General features: G+C 41.2%; 1 protein-coding gene and 1 pseudogene across 1 annotated transcript in view; both read left to right on the top strand.

Annotated features, from left to right (window-relative positions):
- The window catches only part of VPS35 (VPS35 retromer complex component), a 28,965-nt gene extending 20,224 nt beyond the window's left edge, over positions 1-8,741 (top strand). The window contains exons 12-17 of the mRNA XM_032324195.1: positions 1,191-1,346; positions 3,198-3,320; positions 5,412-5,591; positions 6,102-6,341; positions 6,808-6,951; positions 7,542-8,741. Of these exons, the coding sequence (XP_032180086.1) occupies positions 1,191-1,346; positions 3,198-3,320; positions 5,412-5,591; positions 6,102-6,341; positions 6,808-6,951; positions 7,542-7,721 (1,023 nt within the window). The 3' untranslated portion in view covers positions 7,722-8,741. The remainder of the gene's footprint in view (positions 1-1,190; positions 1,347-3,197; positions 3,321-5,411; positions 5,592-6,101; positions 6,342-6,807; positions 6,952-7,541) is intronic.
- Positions 8,742-13,913: 5,172 nt separating this feature from the next.
- On the top strand, positions 13,914-15,687 carry LOC116580214 (annotated as a pseudogene).
- Positions 15,688-19,158: the final 3,471 nt, after the last annotated feature.

The raw sequence follows: 19,158 nt of genomic DNA, 5'->3' as shown, positions 1-19,158 counted from the left end.
AGCTCAGGGCATGATCCCAGAGTCCTGGGATCCAGCCCCGTGTCGGGCTTCCTTCTTGGCGGGGAGCCTGCTTCTTCCTCTGCCTGCTGTTCACCCTGCATGTGCATGCTCTCTCTGTCAAATAAAATCTTAAAAAAATGATAATAAAAATTTAAAAAGGTTACGATGAGCTTACTCATTATATAAATTAGAAATTAGAAGTGTATAGAGACATAACCATAAGAGACTATTTATCTCAGGAAGCAAACTGAGGATTGCTGGAGTGGAGGGGGATGGTAGGGATGGGGTGGCTGGGTGATGGACATTGAGGAGGGTATGTGCTATGGTAAGCACTGTGAATTGTGTAAGACTGATGGATCACAGACCTGTACCCCAAAACAAAAATGCATTATATGTTAATAAAGTAAAAAATAAGTGTGGGCTACAAAAAAGTAAATTAGAGGTCTATAAAGAGGAAATTATAAAACTATAATCCTACCAGAAAGAGAATAACTACTATTAATTAATATTTGGTGTATCTTTCTAGACTCTTGTCTGTATGTGTATTAGCATACATAAACCTTAAAATAAGAGGAATTATGTTAATACTGGTTAACTTTACATAACTGGAAACCTTTTTTTTTTAATTAATTTTTCTGTTAACATATAATGTATTATTAGCCCCAGGAGTACAGGTTTGTGTATCGCCAGGTTTACACATTTCACAGCACTCACCATAGCATATACCTTCCCCAATGTCCATAACCCCACCACCCTCTCCCTCCCCCCTCCCCCCCCACAACCCTCAGTTTGATTTGTGAGATTAAGAGTCTCTTACAGTTTGTCTCCCTCCCGATCTCATCTTGTTTCATTTATTCTTTTCCTACCCCCCAACCCCCCACATTGCATCTCCACTTCCTCATATCAGGGAGAGCATATGATCGTTTTTTTTGTCCGATTGACTTATTTCGCTAAGCATAATACCCTCTAGTTGCATCCACGTCATTGCAAATGGCAAGATTTCATTTCTTTTGATGGCTGCATAGTATTCCATTACACACACACACACACACACACACACACACACACCCCCATCATCTTTATCCATTCATCTGTTGATGGACATCTAGGGTCTTTAACTGGAAACACTTAATAGTAACTTTACATGCTGATGGTCTCACCTCAGTGGATTTCTGCCTCTTATGTTACAGGTGGATTCCATAATGAATTTGGTATCCACGTTGATTCAGGACCAGCCAGATCAGCCCATAGAAGACCCTGATCCTGAAGACTTTGCTGATGAGCAGAGCCTTGTGGGCAGATTCATTCATCTTCTGCGGTCTGAGGACCCCGACCAGCAGTACTTGGTATGAGTTAACTCAGTTATCATACACTTTCATAGCTTTAGAGAAACCATGTAGATGTGCCTCAAGTGGTCTGATGCCCCTATGGTCTTAGAAGGTTTTGAAAAAATTGCAACTGAATGAGATAAGTGATATTCATGGAGTTTTACTTTATATAGAAATGCATAATTGTGAGCTTATGGGAAACAAGTTGGTTGCTCTAGTTTCTTTCAAGACTTCTTAAGAATTGCAGAAAACCGATTTTCCTTTAGTTGGATGTTCAGTACTCATTCCATGTTCATTTTCTTCTTGAACTATGCTGCTTTTAGAATTGTCCAGTTGCTTATCATAGTAAAATTTAAAGTATAAGCAACAGTCCTTCTATTCAGTTGTATTTATGTTTCCAGGGTTTGAAAATAAAAGTTGTATGTGTTTGCCACATTGAAAATATATGAAAAGACTTTAATCAAATGGTCTTTTTCTTAACCTTTTTTTCATGTTAAAGAACAACCAGTTGAGGTTTTCCCTTTCTTTATCATTAGTCTCAGTAAATATTTGTGAAATGAATAACGTGTTGCCTGCGTAGGAATGTTGGTGACTGATCTGGATGATTTATTTTAATGAAAGGTAGCACAGATGGCAGTCTAATTATTGTTTGGGCAAAGTGTAGTTTAACTTGTTGGATTCATAGGCTTATATAATGAGGAACATTTTTATTTGAGGTTGAGTCCTGATTTTCTCCTGTTGACTTTGTTATAGGACACTCTTGTACTCCTTCATAAGCAGGGTGAAAAAGAAGCTGACTTCTTCTGGCAGTGATAGTCTTTGACTTGCCTGACAAACATTCTGGGCACTCCAGTGTCCCACTCGGTGCACTGTGTGTGATCTGTACGCAGTGATTGGCTGAGTGTTCAGATATTTTAACTGATTCCCTTATGTTTCTGTGCCTACGTTTGTTTTCTCTTTTTGTTGCTTGGAAGTATGCCTTCCACATGTAGCCAATTGATTGTGCCTGTGCACTGAATGACCTTTAAGGGAGGATCATTAGATTTGATTTCCCCAAGGGGGACTGCGTTCTCATCTATTATGTTAGAGAATTTCACAAAACCTGAATATGTCACACATTGTGTCACACATACTAAAAAGTATTTCATGAATCCTTGTGGTTTTTCTTAAACAATCTGACGTTTATTTCACAATGGCTCTTTTAAAGTATATTGCCATTTCCTTTTACTTTAATGGTCATTTTTTTTTCTGAATCAGGAGGTAAGACATACCAGCAATACACACATAGCTACTTTGCATCCTAGTAATAACGAACATTTTCTGAGCCCTTGCGCCCTTTCCTGTGTCAGGTGTTATAACTCTTCACTTGCCTTACTTGATCTTCCCAACAACAATAACAACCACCACTGCGCTTTTCAAATGAAACTTTTACTGCTAAGAGAAGGTAAATAATTTGCTCAGGGTCACTCAGGCAGTAGGTGTTAGAATCTACTTTTAAGTAGAAGTCTGTCTTCAGAGTCTGCAATCTCTGTCAACATAGCAGACTTTGTACAAGTGTGTATGACAAAGTGTTACTGTCTGTCTCTGCCCTTGCCTAGTTGTGTAACCCTGGACACATTATGCAGCCTCTTTGAACCTCAGCCTTCTTTATTTTTGAAATGGGGTTACTGTCTGTCTCAGCTGTGATGTCAATTACATTGACTCCATGAGATTAAAAAATACAAAGCATCTGTTGCAAAGCCTGCTACATCAGATGTAGTCAAAAAATGTTAGGAATAACAGTGTTTAGAGCCCTCATTTGATTTTATAAATGATTAATCATAGTGCAGGAAAGATTAATGTTTAGAGTTTTTGTTTTTTTTTTGTCAGATTTTAAACACAGCACGAAAACATTTTGGAGCTGGTGGAAATCAGCGGATTCGCTTCACACTGCCACCCTTGGTATTTGCAGCTTATCAGCTGGCATTTCGCTACAAAGAGAATTCTAAAGTGGTGGGTTTACTTTTAAGTATGTCACTACTTTGTTTTCTTTTTTTCTTCTTCTGTGTGTATGTTATTTATTATAGAAAATTTCAAACATTCAAAAATAGTGGTATAATAAAATTCCACTTTCAATAAATCGTTCATTATACATCTTGTATTAAGTTTTCCTAATGGTGTTGGTAGATTGCATATACTAGCTGAGGGATCATATAAAAACACTTAGAAATGAAAGATTAAAGCAGTTCACATTTCTGCCAAAAGTTTTCCTGTAATTTAAAGATTACTTGAGGGGTACCTGGGTGGCTCAGATGGTTGAGCCTCTGCCTTCAACTCAGGCCGTGATCTAGGGTCCTGGGATTGAGCCCTACACGGGGGTGGGGGTGGTGAGAGGGGTTGTCCTGGCCCAGCGGGGAGTCTGCCTCTCCCTCTCCCTCTGCCTCTCTCCCCTGCTCATGTGCATGCATGCACTCTTTCTTTCTGTCTCGAATGCATAAATTCTTGAAAATCTTAAAATAAAAAAATAAAGATTATTTGTGAAACATTGATAAGTTTATGACAGAATTGGCTCAGACTGCCTCAGTTTAAGAATGATTTTACTTTCTTAGAGTCTTTACCAGTTCTAAAGTGATACAATAATTTCATGCAGAGGTTGCAAGTACATAACAGGTGAGATCTAATTCAGGGTAGTTTTGACTCATGAAAGTGCCTAGCATTGCATTATAACCTTTCTCCAAAACCCTGAAATTGAATAATTTTATGAATTGTGTATATTTTTATGCACTTACTCTTTAAGCAGAATCATGGCTTAAGTCTTCAATAGTTTTATAGAAAATACTTTAATCTGATGTGCCTGAAATTTGGACAGTCAGGATAGTGTAGTGTTAACGAATAAACCTCAGTAAACTTACTTTTCCAATAATAGAGAACCGTATACCTGCCAGCTTGACACAGCAGCTTTTGGCCAATTTATATTATGCCGCCTGCTCATGTAGTCTCTTTTCTAGCATTCTGTGTAGATTTTGGTAACAATGGAAATAGCAACTAGCATTCTCTGTGTGCCATATACTGTGCCAAAGACTATCTATATACTTGGATTATCGCATTTAATCCTTGCAGCAAGTCTATAATGATTACCCTCTTTTAAAAATGAAAAGAACTGATTGCTCTAATAAGAAATTTGGATGGTCAAACATGGATAAACTTTAACCTCACTAGTAATTTCAACAATGAACCTCTGTTTTAGAAATCATAGTGGTAAAGAGAAAAGAAAAAGAAGGTTTGCAGTGGCAGTGGTGTAATGGGGATTCATTCTCAACTAGTAGTGGTGGACATGTGAAATACTACAGGTTTTCTAAAAAACTGTCAGTGTGTAAGTAGAGCCTTAAAAGAACTAATAATTCCACTTCTAAGAATTTATACTAAGACATAATTAGGGATTCAGTAAACTGCGTATGTATAGAGCATTAGTATTCATTGGTATTACAGATTATGTCCAAAAGGAAATAGTTAAGTAAATTATGCTATATTCAGTGTGTGAAGTATTTTCTAGTCATTAAAGTGATTTCCAGTAACTTAGTATCCTGAGGAAAATTGTTAAGACAAAATAAGTGAAGAAAAAGAAATTCGATGCAAATATATGCAGCATGAACCCAGTTTAACGCTTCTGGTGAGTTACTACAAAGTAGAAAACAAAACCAGAATAGACATCTCAGTTACATTACATTTGCATAGGAAAAAGGTGTTAACATCAGAATGTTATTAGTGATTATTGCTGGGTAGTAGATTTAGGGATGATTATAGTTTTTAAAATTTATTTGTTTATTTTCCTAGTTCTGTGCAGTTGGGATATGTGTTGATTTTCTGATGAGAAAAAAACAAAATGCCAAATATACAAAAATTACAAAGCCAGTAAGCACAAGTGAGTATGTGCTTGATTCACTTGTGTGCTTCATAAATGAAATGGAGGAAGAGGATGGTGGAACCTTGAGCTCAGCTTTCCTGCTTTTCCTGTTTGTTCTATAGAAGTTTCATATAAAATGAATATTCTTGAGCAAGTTAATCTTGAAATTAAGGTAATTGAAACTATTTTTTCTCTTTTAGGATGACAAATGGGAAAAGAAATGCCAGAAGATTTTTTCATTTGCTCACCAGACTATTAGTGCTTTGATCAAAGCAGAGCTGGCAGAATTACCCTTAAGACTTTTTCTTCAAGGGGCTCTAGCTGCTGGAGAAATTGGTTTTGAAAATCATGAAACAGTGGCGTACGAATTTATGTCCCAGGTGATGGTCTTTTCTCCTTTCTGTGTTATTTAATCAGTTTTGCTGTGTTCAGTCTCCTGTTGCACTTACAGTGGTAGTGCACATGGATTTTCTCTTCACTGAATTTGTAACTACTCCTTTCCCACTATCTTGGAACTCCTTAATACTATAATACTTAATACTATATTGATTGGTTTGGAGCAGGAAAATAGATCAGTTACTAGCTGCTATAAAGAGATTTAAGATTTCCAGGTGGGTCTTGGGATAAGTGTTTCATGGAGTGAAGAGTTCCTTTATTAATTTCAGTTTGAGAACTCTGGGTTAAACAAAAGATAAAACAAGTTTCCTTGTTGCATGTTGTCCGTTTCTTTCCTTTATCAGCTGTCTTTTTCCTCTCCATGGGAGGGGTCAGCATGTTGTGATATGAAGCGACTGCAGAGGATCTCACAAGATGGGGGTTTTGGTGGGAAGTACTTTAGAAAGTGCTCCAATCGATGGTAGTAAAGGTCTCTTCTCCTTCTTATTCACCAGGCATTTTCTCTGTATGAAGATGAAATCAGTGATTCCAAAGCACAGCTGGCTGCCATCACCTTGATCATTGGTACTTTTGAGAGGATGAAGTGCTTCAGTGAAGAGAATCATGAACCTTTGAGGACTCAGTGTGCACTTGCTGCATCCAAACTTCTGAAGAAACCTGACCAGGGCCGAGCTGTGAGCACCTGTGCACATCTCTTCTGGTCTGGCAGAAACACAGACAAAAATGGAGAGGAGGTAAGGAGGGAGGTCATTCCTGAGCATGCTATAGGAAAGGGGATTGTTAGAGGGAATAGCTGCCATGGCCCTTGTGTGCTGGAGGTGAAACATTTGGACAAAGGAAATAGCTTTGTTAATTAAAAGAAATAAAAGGGACAGTAATGTATAATGTATAGAGAGTCACATCCTGTGGTGAAGCCCCACGTTGAGTATATGGTAATATAGCAAGTTTATACCACTGTCTTTAAAAAGTATATATGATAAGCATAAAACATTTAACATATAAATATGTAAAAACAAATTATAATTGTAAAGTATAGCTGTGTGCTTTAAAAAAAATGAAGTGGATTTAAATTTGTTATGCCTTAAGAGCCACTGTAGGGTTATGTTTATGTCTTTGTGTGAAATGGGACATTTATAATTCATTAATCTCTTTAATAGACTCTCTCACCCCACCCTCAACCCTTTCACTCTTTTATTCTAGCTTCATGGAGGCAAGAGGGTAATGGAATGCCTTAAAAAAGCTCTGAAAATAGCAAATCAGTGCATGGACCCCTCTTTACAAGTGCAACTTTTTATAGAAATTCTGAACAGATATATCTATTTTTATGAAAAGGAAAATGATGCGGTAAGTAAACTATAATAAAATATTGTTAGTGAGATAATATTTTCCCATCCTGCTCTTCAGAGGTTTGATACATAGAAAAGTTTATCATCTTGGTAATTTCATTCTCTAGTATCCTTTTCTGTCTATAGATGTATCTCTCTAAGAGAAGAACTCATTGTGTGTAAGAAAATTCTCATCTCTTTTGCTCATGAATATTTTATAAAAAATAGTCACTGTCTGTTTGAAAAACACACAATAGGCTGATTGGTTATCAGGTACAAATTTAGAATAATTCCTAAATGGAATATCCTTTTAGCAATAATACAGTGTTGGTCAAGATTTGTTGGTTAAATAAAATACTGCTTTTCTTTTATTGGTTCATGATGCTTTGTTTTTTATTTATTGGTTTTTTTTTGTTTGTTTGTTTTTGTTTTTGTTTTTTTGGTGAATTGCCAGTAGTTGCTCAAACCAGGAATGATGTTTTCATCTCTCTTTTTATAATTACTTTGGTGACTGTTGAAAGTAACACAAGAATCTCAAAACATTTTTATTGAATTATATTTTTTATATGCTACATGCTTGATTATGTAACTGTACATATTCTCTTGTAGGTCACAATTCAGGTTTTGAACCAGCTTATCCAAAAGATTCGAGAAGATCTTCCAAATCTTGAGTCCAGTGAAGAAACAGAGCAGATTAACAAACATTTTCATAACACACTGGAGCATTTGCGTTTGAGGCGGGAATCGCCAGAATCTGAGGGGCCAATTTATGAAGGTCTCATCCTTTAAAAAGGAAACAGGCTCACCATACTCTTTTCCATGTACATCCAGTAAGGGTTTTATTATACTAGGTTTCCCTTCCATAGATTGTGCCTTTCAGAAATGCTGAGGTAGGTTTCCTGTTCTTACCTGTGATGTGTTTTACCCAGCACCTCCAGACACCTTCAGGACCTTAATAAAGTTATTCACTTCCTAAGTGTTCAGTCTGTCTGATCACCCCAGGTAGCATGATTGATCTGCTATTTAAAACTCACGTGGTCTGTTAAAATAAAAAAGCAGAAACAAACCACCACTTATCTCAGCTACTAATGAAGCTCTTCTTCCTTTATTCCGTTTTGTTGGTTGTGTAATTTCCTTCATTACTTGAGAGTACTAACTTGAAAGTGTCTGTCTCTCTGTTCTCTAGTCCAATTTGCGATTAATTTAGAGGAAAGGGATACTGTATGTGAAATTCAGCTTGGGCTTTTCCCTAATTGCAAGATAAGGCCATGTGTAATATTTTCCCTAAAACTAGAATATATTAGTGCATGTTTGAGAATTTTAAAACACCATGGTCAACACCAAAAGCTCTATTTTGCATATTTGGATTCAGTCATCAATTAAGAACCTATGTTGTCCTCTGGGCATATTTATCAAAATAATTTTGTTCTAAATAGTATAAAATAGGAAATTTGTGATCGATATAATTTATGTATAACTTTCATTATTGTAAATTTAAGGGGAAATGCATCGTACAATTACGATTTTTTTTTTTTTTTTGCACCAGTGGAACAATAAAGTTGCTATTAACAATTTTGGACTTTAACCCTTTCATGCTAGATGTGTAGAAGGAGCTAGTAGAATGCCTGTGGAGTTTAATAGACAATCTTACATTACAGCATTTGCTTTTTCAATTCTCAACTTAAGCACTTCTTGAGCAAGGCACCATCTGCTCTTTGGTTTATACCCATTTGCTTTCCTTGGCCTTACCCTGTTCTCCTAGGCATGATGTCTCCACTTAAACTCTCAGAAGGCTAATTTAGTATCTTGAAACAACAAACATTTATTTCATGGTTTTCTGGCTTAGGAATTTAGGAGCAGCTTAGCTGGTGGTTCTGGCTTAGGGTGTCTCAAAATTTTGGCTGGAGCTGCAGCCATCTGAAGGTTTGGTTGGGGCTGGCATCCAGGCTCGTTCACATGACCATTACCTGGAGGCCTCTGTTCCTCTCTCCTTGTGGGCCTTTACAAGGGCAGCATGAGTGTCCTCATGCATAGCAGCTGCCTTCCCTAGAGTGATCCGAAAGAGGCAGCCACATGCCTTTTTATGATCTGACTTTGGAACATACTGTTGTTTTTGCCCTATTCTGTTTGTTAGAAGGGAGTTACTAAGTCTAGTTCGGTGGTAAGAGGAATTAAGCTCTGCCTCTTGAAGTGAGAAGTAGCAAATTTATGGGCATTTTCAGATGACCACCTCACTTAACACCTCACCATCTGTCCCTCCCCCCGCCATTGATAGATGTCTGGCACTTGTTAGATACTGTGGTCTGAATGTTTGTGGCTCCCTCCACCCCCCCAAATTAATGTTGAAAACCTGACCCCCAAAGATGTTGAGTGGTGGGGCCTTTGGAAGATGCTTTGGTCATGAGGGCAGAATCTCATGAATGGCATTAGTGCCTTTATTAAAAGAGGCCCCAGAGAGCTTGCTTGCCCCTTTCCACTTTGTAAGGACAGCACAAGTTGGCAGTAAGGAACTTGGGGAAGGGCCCTCACTCAGCCATGCTAGTGTTTTGATCTTGGACTTAATAGCTTCCAGAACTGTGAGAAATAAACTTCTGTTTATAAGCTACTCAGTCTATGGTATTTTGTTACAGCAGTCTGAACAGACATCAGGTTTTATAGGAATAAGTGTCTATAAAGTTGTAATATTGGTGCCGTTAAAATCTATCAAGTATGCTTAGCTTTTCTGTAGAACTTGTTATTCTAGCAAACCCTTTCTGTACGTTGCAGGTATTCACTTTACTCTAAACCTGATTGTAGAATGAAGTTGACATGTTCATTTTATTCACGTGTACCGTGAAATACAGCTGAAGGGTAAAGATTTGACTTGAGAATACTTGAATTTGAATTCAGAAAGGTTCGGCGGCAAAATAATGTTAGTATAGGGTATAAAGTATTTCACATTTTTTTGGTGAGGTGAAGAGACCAGATTTAAGAAACCAAAGGTCTTCTAATTTTTTTTTTAACCAGAGTTTGGCTAATCTTAATTTGCAGATTTCTTTTTATTAAACAAAAGTTGAGCACCTGCTGTGTGTTGATTTTTCTGATGCATAGGCGCTGGGTATAAAGGTGAACAAGATATCGTCTCTAGCTTTGAGAATTTTCTTCTGGTATGAAGACAGACCAGCAATAATAAAATACGATATTTCTAGGAGAGCACAGAAGGACTTTCAGGTGGTAGGAGTATTGGAGTACAGCCGAGAGAGGGTTTTATGAGTCTTCATGTGACTTCAAGTCACAGGGCATCAGCCTTTTTTTTTTTTTTTTTTTTTTTTTAGCCTTGTGACACTAATTCTTGACTTGCAATCCCATATTTTATAGCTAGAGCCAGGCTGTCCAGCAGTGTTCCATGGACTGGAGCAAGTTAAACTCTTAACCTGTCTGTAATGAGAGAAATGCAAAGAAAATGTGGACTAAGAATTAACACACACCAATTTGGCAATTTTATGTCTAGGATCTAATGAATTAGGGCTTGTTTTGTAGGTCTGCTCCCCTGGTCCTTTTTCTTCGTTTTTGGGTTTTGAGAGAGAGAGAGAGAGTGCACACGAGCAGGAAGTGGGAGGGGTGCAGAGACAGAATCTTAAGCAGGCTCCACTGACCATGGAGCCCAACACTGGGACTCAGTTACCACCTTGAGATCATGATCTGAGCTGAAATCAAGAGTCAGATGCTCAACTGACTTGAGCCGCCAGGTACCCCCAAAATACTGGTTCTTAATAGACTGGGGAGAGCAACCCTTCATAGGTGGAGAGAAGAACTGAGCCTAGATTAGGCCTCATGTTGAATGGGGAATTCCAAGACTCGGGAACGGTCGGTACACATCTAGGAAGGTGGTGTAAGTGGAACACCTCCCAGAACATGTATATGTTATACACAATTCAGCATCCACAAGTAGAATAGCACTGGTTTGCACTGCGTCTTCCAGCTTTAAGTTCATCTTGTACTTAAGTGGTCACTCAGTATTTTTTAAATTTATTTATAGAGAAGAGGGGAGGGGCAGAGGAGAAGGAGAAAGAATCTTCAGCGGGCTCCATGCATAACGCAGAGCCCAATATAGGGCTTGATCTCACAACACTGAGATCATGACCTGAGCTGAAATCAACAAGAATCAGACCCCTAACCAATTGAACCGCCCAGGTGCCCCAGTATTTTTACTTTGACTAAGCCAGTCCCCCCCTACTGTTCCTGTAGGTGGCACTATGTTGCTGTGACAAAGACCAGAGGCTCTGTCTGGAGTGAGGTAGCTTGGATTTCAAAGCCCACTTGGCTAGCTCTTTTTTCTAGGTAACTTACTTAACCTCTGTGGACTTCGGTTTCTTCATGTGTAAAATGGGACACTTTTTCCTGGACCACAGGGTTGTCATGACCCTGTCTGTATCGGTTCTTGGATATAATCCATATAAACTTTGAACGGTATCTGACTTAAAATAAGCCTCAAAGGTTAGCTATCAATTCTTACTGGATATTAAAAATATCTGTAAACGTAGAAGCACAAAATAAATGTTCTTGACTCCCCTCCCCCATATCTTTGGTGTGCAGAAGAAGTTCTGAGATAATGAAAGATAACAGGAAATTTAAGGCTATTTCAAGATCCGAAAGATTGACATTTTATACCAACTGGGCTGCCATACTGAAGACCCTTTGGGAATGTATGTCACTGAAGTCAAAGACCCAACTCTCCACATTAGCTGCTAATACTGCTAATTAAGTGATTTTACTGTGTATGCCTGCAATGTACACAAAGCTTTTAATTCATAGCAAAGAAAACCTAATCACCAATGGAGCACCTCAGGAGAGCTGGCCCTAGAGTAATGCTTACTCTGAGGTCCTGGAAATTTAGAAAATGGCACTTTAAAATGGTACTTGGGAAATGATTTTGGTCAAATATAGTGAAAATGTAAGAAAGGGTAACAGAGATGGGAGACAGGATGAGCTGGCTAGAACAGTAGGGAAAGCAACGGGTCTTGTCCTCAGCTATTTCTTATAATACCTTATCATCACCCAAAGACATTTTTAAAGATGCCAAGCTTGGGCCCCCCTCCAAGCCCATTAAATCTAAAAAGGTATTTTTTTGAAAGGTGCTCCCCAAATGGTTTGAGAACTCCAGCTGAAAGGCAAATTGCACGAGTGCCATAGAGTGGGCTTAGCCTACCCGCCAAAGCTTCTGATTTTTCTATAGTGAACGTGGATTACTTGGACAAAAGATACAAGGAGTTTTTTGTTTGTTTTTGTTTTTAAAGCTCAAAGGAAAGTTCTTTTTACTGCTGTTTTTTCCCCTTCTGTCTCACTTAAGATTCATTTCTGCTGCAGCTGATTAGTTTCTTTGGGTCTTATCTAGATGTGCAAAACAGGGATAAAAAACTTTAGTTTTTGCTTATAGGAGGTAAGGACCAAAAGAATTAGCCATCATAGAGGTTAGAGCCAACGGGCTTTTAACCCCTCACTTTCCTACAGGAAAACAGGTGCACAGAGGTGCTGTGATGTGCCAAGATCACACAATGTGTTAAGTGTCTTAAAATTAAGAGTGGACCCTCAGTCTGGACTCCTGGACCAGCTTAAGGAGCACCACTGTGAACGTACCTTACTTGTGGTTGCTCATACAAACCCTTCCCGTTGCTGTCTGCCCTGGAAATGCTGGGGCATTTTCCCTTCCCACCCAGCACTGTTCTTGGGGAGGCAGCCATGAACACTTACCAGGGAGGACAAAAATCCACTTGGCATCTGTATCACCTTTCCACTGGGCCTTGAATGTGGACATACGATCACATCTCCAGATGAAATTATGCTTTCATTAAATCAGCACATACACTAGTACAGGTCCAGGCACTGGGAAAACATCAGCAAGCAAGACAACACTCCTGCCCCCTTAGAGCGTGGTAGAGTCTAGTGAAGAAGACAGAGAGACCTCAAATACAGTGTCAGGCCGTGACAAACATGAGTATAGCCCGGGAGAACTGGAGAGTGGGAGGGCTGCTATTTGACATGGGTGACTGAGGAAGGCTCTCCAGGGGGTGACAGCTGAACTCAGGGTGAGAACAATGGGTGGAAAGACAAAGGTGCCTTAATAGGACTTGCTTCCTTTCAAGATTTCATTCATTTATTTGAGATAGGGGAAGAGAGAGAGGGATGCAGAGGAAGAGGGAGAAGAAGCAGGCTCTCCACTGAGAAGGGAGCCTGACATACGCTCCATCCCAGGACCCCAGGATCATGACCTGAGCCCAAGGCAGATGCTTAACTTACTGAGCCACCCTGGCGACACCCCTCTTTTTTTTTTTTTTGGTTAAGATTTTGTTTTTTAAATTAGTCTCCACACGCAATCTGGGACTCAAACCTACAACTCTGAGATGGAGAGTTGCATGCTCCATCAGCTGAGCCAGCCAGGGGCCCCTAGGTTTGGATCCTTCCTGACCATACTCAAGACTGTAACACCTAGGGTACACTTTATAATGATAAAAATAAATCATGTGAAAGGCACAATTTACATTGCATTGTAACTTTTAAATTTATTAAATATAAGTATTTAAAACAGGCATCAGTATTTGTAACCTAGTTTTGGCATCTCCTTTTCTTTTCCCTTTGAATATGTGGGCCCTAAAATACCTGGAAGGTGTGGGGTTTTCCCTCTGCCACTAGCCCAGCAACTCAGAACCCGCCGGTGTCCCGGGCTCTCCCCCACACCAGCGGATTTATGTCGAGCCTCTACTCTTCTCACTGCCGTGGTGACAGAGGGGAACCTGTCATAGCTGATGAGGACGATATTGAAGACCCAGGCGGTGCACAGCAGCCACAACTGACAGTTTCCTCCTGAACTTCCACTCCCTGGTCAGGACATAGGGGACGTCCAGCAGGATGCAGAAGCCGCCTATAGTGCCTGCCGCTGGATTGCTCGTTCTGTCCTGGCCTGAGGTGCCCCAAGGTGCCCCAACTCTTGAGGGAGACTTGCAAGCCCCGGGTTCCCCACTCCAGGACTGCACAGGTGCCGCCGGCCCCCAGGCCCCGGGGCTGCACTGACCCACCAGCAAGTCGGCAACGGCAACTTAAGGAAGTTGCCGCTAGAGCGCAGGCTGTGGTCCACGGTGAGGGCCACCACGATCAGCGCGTGGCCCAGCACCCGCAGCGCCAGGAGCGCCGCCAGCAGGGCGGCCACCCGCGCGAAGTGGCAGGCGTGCGGCCTGGGGTGCAGCCCTAGCCGGTGCCTCGGCCCACGGGCACACGCGTTGCCCGCTGCATTGGCCTCCCTGCGGTCGGTGGCAGAGATGACGCGGGGCGGGCTAGGGGAGCTCGCAGGAGTGGGCGCGGGCCCAGGAGGTGCGCGAGGACACAGAGGGAAGAAACGCGTTGGAGAGGGGACCTCCTGCAGCCGGAGCGGGGCCGAGACTAGGCCCAGGCGCTGGGGTTGGGATCCGGGGTGTGTAGGATAGGGGCGGTCCGTGGGGCGGGGCAGGAACGCTGGGGACGGGGCGCCCTGGCTGGGGCCTGCGGGCGGGCTGTGAGTGGGGCCCTGCTGGTGAGGCGTGCTGGGTGGGAGTGGGGCCTTGCTCTGGGAACGGGCTGGGAGGAGTCGGGGGCACTGCTGGAGGTCGGGGGTGGTGGGGAGGGGTCCCGGCGAGCGGCTCTCGCTGCGCGGGCTCCCATCTACGAAGGCAGGGAGAACTGAGTCTTCCCAATAACTTGTTACTACTGTTCCGAACCCCCCCGCCCGAAAAGGAATAATTTTGTTTCATTATGTTTTATCGGAAGAGTAACATGTACACGTGTAAAACAAACAATATAGAGGGCATCAAGTGGAAGTAAAATTTCGACCACATCTCCTCCTTCTACTTTTTAACATTTTGGCTTAAGTCCTTACAGGCTTCAGACCCTTTTTAAAAATAAGCCCCTGCCCCCACCCCTCCCCCCCACCCCCCACAACTCTTTCCTCCCCCACAGATCTAGACAGACAAAACAGAAAAAACACACAGAGAGACAGAACCCCGCACAGATTTGCAAAAACAAAAATGGGGTTTGGCTGTTCCAACGTATAAGCTGCTTTTTCTCCCCACAAAATAATAAATCTGGACATTTTCCACATCCATATAGAATACAGATCACCATTATTATCTTTAATGATATCGTTTTCCCATCGTATGGTTGAGCATATATTTGCCCAATCTGTATCTAAGAAACTGTGTTTCTAAGTTTTGTTTGGTTTTGCTTGTGTATCTTTTCTCACCTGTCCCACAGGTTCCTCAGGAGAAACTAATGCAAGCAGAATTGCTGGGACAAAAGGAATGCAGGATGCCAGCTTGCCTCTAAAAAGTTGTTCCAATTTATCGTTGAACCGGCCACTTCCACATTTTAACAGTGGTATGAAACTGAGGAAGCCTCATTTAAAATAGAGGCAGGATACCGAAAGGGGAGCTTTCACCCCCTACCAACTCTAGGGCAATTGCAGATCCCAACTCATACCTTGCATTTTCCAGCAGGAAGAAGCCTACTTTACTACCCCAGCATGCAGGAGGAAGATTCTTTTTCCTTGCCCAACTACAGCCCAGCCAATGAGAAACTGTCATCACTCTTCTCACTTTCCTCCAATGGACTTTTGTCCAAAGCCCTGGCCCCCAACTTCCCTTTTCTCCCCTATAATGTTTCTCTCCTTTGTTCTCTGGACCAGCCAGTGGTTTTGCCATGGCTTTCGTGTCCAAATTGCAATTTCTCTGCCATTTCTGAATAAATCCATTTTGCTGGTAAAATAACTGGCTGCTTCATTTTCAAGGTTGACAGTAGGTAGTAATTGTGTGGGGTCTTAGTTTGGTCTCCTAAAGCTCCCAACTTCTCACCCGGGCCCCTTTGTTTCTCCAACATAGAAAATCCTACCTTGTGGGGAACTGGCTCAGAGCAGGCTACCTGTTTGGTACCTGTTGTGACTACAGGATTGTCATGGGGGAGAAGCAGTCTTTCCCTAGAGGGAGTGATAATCCCTTAGGGAGGGGGCGGTGGTTGGAAGACTACCAGTTAATGCTTTTTTCTCCTGGGTTGGGCTGAATTAGGTAGCTCCTCCCTGAGGTTTGGTGTGTGTGTATGTGTGTGTGTGTGTGTGTTTCTGGAAGGCTGTGTATGAAGAGGGGGTGTGTATAAATTATGCAGATGATACCTGTTTTGTCTGTCCCGTTATTTGCCTCTTGCAGACCAGTTTGTTCTGGTGGTGGGAAAAGCAGCCCAATGTCATGGATATAAATTCTTGGACCACAGAGCAGAGATGGGCCCTTGGGGGTCACTATGGTCACTCAAGCTTTTTTTTTTTTTTTTAAGATTTTAAATTTTTCTTAGAGAAAGAGTGCATGGGGGTAGAGGCAGAGGGAGAGAGTCTGAAGCAGACTCCATGCTGAGCAGTGAGCCCGAGGTGGGGCTCAATCTCACAGCACTGAAATCATGATCTGAGCTGAAATCAATAGTCAGATACTTAACTGAACGAGGTACCCAGCCACCCCTCAAGTTTTTTGAATCACAATTCACCTAGAAAATACTGTTTACATTATAACCCAGTGTATACACACACACACACACACATACACACACACTGAGCACTTGTGCATGTACACGCATATTGGTGAGGAAACAGTTTAACAAAAATAGTGACTGCCCTTAGTATGATGAATTTTGGTACTTTTGGTTCTACTGCATATTTTATTTTTAGGTTTTAAATGCTGGTCTTGACCCACTACTTCTATTTCATGATCCTCAACTGGCCATCAACCTGCATTTGAAACACAGTAATCTAGTTAATCTAGTTGAACCCACTCATTTTACATGTGGGGAAACAGGCCAGAATGGGAAGAGACTCAATCAAGGATATCCAGGGAGTTCTGGTTGAACAGAGCTGGTTCCAGACTGATGCTGACAGACATGGCCAGTGGGGAGATGACTGTCCCTCTCAAAGATGTATGGGAATCAATAGCTCTGTTATATGCTAGCAATAACCAATTAGTTTGTTGCAAAAAAATCCCATTAACAATGGCAACACAAGCCACAAATATTTATGAATAAACCCAACAAGAAATGAGCAAGAAAAGTGTGAAGAAAAAATGTTAACTTTATTGACTTAGAAGAACCACTAAATACATGTAGAGACAAATGTTTCCTCATATTTAAGACCCAATAGTATAATATATAAATATCCTTCAATTAGGAGAGCCTGGGTGAATCAGTCCCTTATGTGCCTAACTAGATCTCAGCTCAGGCCTTGATCTCAGGTTCGTGAGTTCAAGCACTGCATTGGGCTCCACACTTGGAATGGAGCCTACTTTAAAAAAAAAAAAATTCTTCAGTTAATCTGTAAATTCAATTAAATCCCAACTAAATCCCAAGTTTGTTGAGCAAAGTTCACATCAGAAGGAAAAATGCACAAAAATAGGCAAAACATTTTTGAGAAAAATGGGAGAAACTTGTCCTATTGTGTATCAAAATATCATAATATAGAGTGTTAAGGAATCAAAAAATATAATAATGAAGCAAAATGGAGAATTCCGGAGCATGTGTACATGGAATGTAGTTTATGAGACCCACACATGACTTGTAAACATACAAAATCACTAGCAGTCAAATTAAATGCAAATGTAAACAACAATGAGATAGCTTTTGTAGCCCATAATGATTGGAATCATTTAAAGTGATTGATAAGAGCTGTGATTGAAAAAGATGCAGGAAAATGGGCTCTCGCTAATGGATGGCAGTATACATCGGTGTCAAAAGGCAAAAATTCCCATAGTTTTTAACCCCGCGATTTCAGTGCTGGAATCTATCAAAATAATTACATGTGTATAAAGATATATTTAAGAAGATGTCTGTTGCAACCTTTCTTATAATGATGAAATGCTGGAAGCAACCTAAATGTCCATGGATATAGAAGTGAATAAATAGGGCGCCTGGATGGCTCAGTCGGTTAAGCCACTGCCTTCGGCTTGGGTCATGATCCTAGCATCCTGGGATCAAGTCCCACATCAGGCTCTCTGCTCAGTGGGGAGCCTGCTTCTCTCCATCTCTCTCTCTCTCTCTGCCTGCCTCTCTGCCTACTTGTGATCTCTGTCTGTCAAATAAATAAATAAAATCTTAAAAAAAAAGAAGAAGCAAATAAATAAAACATGATCCATCCTGTGGCAAATTGTAAATTTGGTCCCAAATCCTTCCCTTCCCTGCATCTGTGTTCTGAGGATGTGGTGTTGCCAGTGGCCCTGACCAAAGTTGGAGTCTGCGTCTCCACCCTTTGACTCTAGTTTGGCATCGTGACTTCCCTTGGCCAGTGGCACACAACACACTCAGATGCTTGGAAAGCGCTTGTGCCCTGGGGCCTGTTCTCTTGGAACCCTGACGCTGCTGTGCTAGTGAACCCAAGCCAGCCTGCTGGAGGATGGGAGGCCGTGTGGAGAACCGGAGCACACTGGCTGCCTTTGGAATATGGATGAGGCCACCCTAGACCATCCAGCCTCTGAAAGACCTGCCTGCTGACCACAGGTACATGAGAAAACTCCTCAGATATCAAACTGGATCAAACCAGAAGAACTGCGCAGCTGGTCTTGGAAACCACAAAGTTTTGTAGCCATAGATACTGATACCCAGCCATACGATGAAACACCAGGAAGCAATGTGAAACACTGAGATGAATATACGTATAGTAGTAAACCGACATGGGAAAGCTCCCAGAAACTAATTAATAAGAAAAAAACCGAAGACCTTGTAATTCTACAAGCTATCTTATAGTCCTCCAATAGGTTCTCTTTTCTTCCTTTTAAGCTAGCTATTGTGGTTTCTGTTGTTTGTAGCCAAATAATTTCATTCCTAGATGTCCCTGGTAAAACAAGTTTGGAAAACCCCATGTAAAATAGTTCTCTTCAGGATGCGTTGGTGGCTCAGTTGGTTAAGCGTCTGATTTTGGCTTGGGTCATGATCTGAGGTCCTGGGGTTGGGCCCTGCATTGGGCTCCCTGCTCAGTGGGGAGTCTGCTTCTCCCTCTCCCCCGGTTCATGCTCTCTCTCACTCACTCTCTCTCCTTCAACTAAATGAATAAAATCTTTAAAAAAGGAAGAAAAAAGATCTATATGCTCAATCATTATTTAAGAAAATTAAATAGTTCTCTTTACTTCAGGATTTATCAGTGAATCCTTTCAAAAGGGGCAGTATGGGCAGCTGTCCATTGTTATTTGACATTAACAAA

Source organism: Mustela erminea, chromosome 19, assembly GCF_009829155.1.
Source record: "Mustela erminea isolate mMusErm1 chromosome 19, mMusErm1.Pri, whole genome shotgun sequence".
Lineage (NCBI taxonomy): Eukaryota > Metazoa > Chordata > Mammalia > Carnivora > Mustelidae > Mustela > Mustela erminea.
The sequence above is the reverse complement of the archived record's forward strand: the minus strand, read 5'-3'. Positions and strand labels throughout refer to the sequence as shown.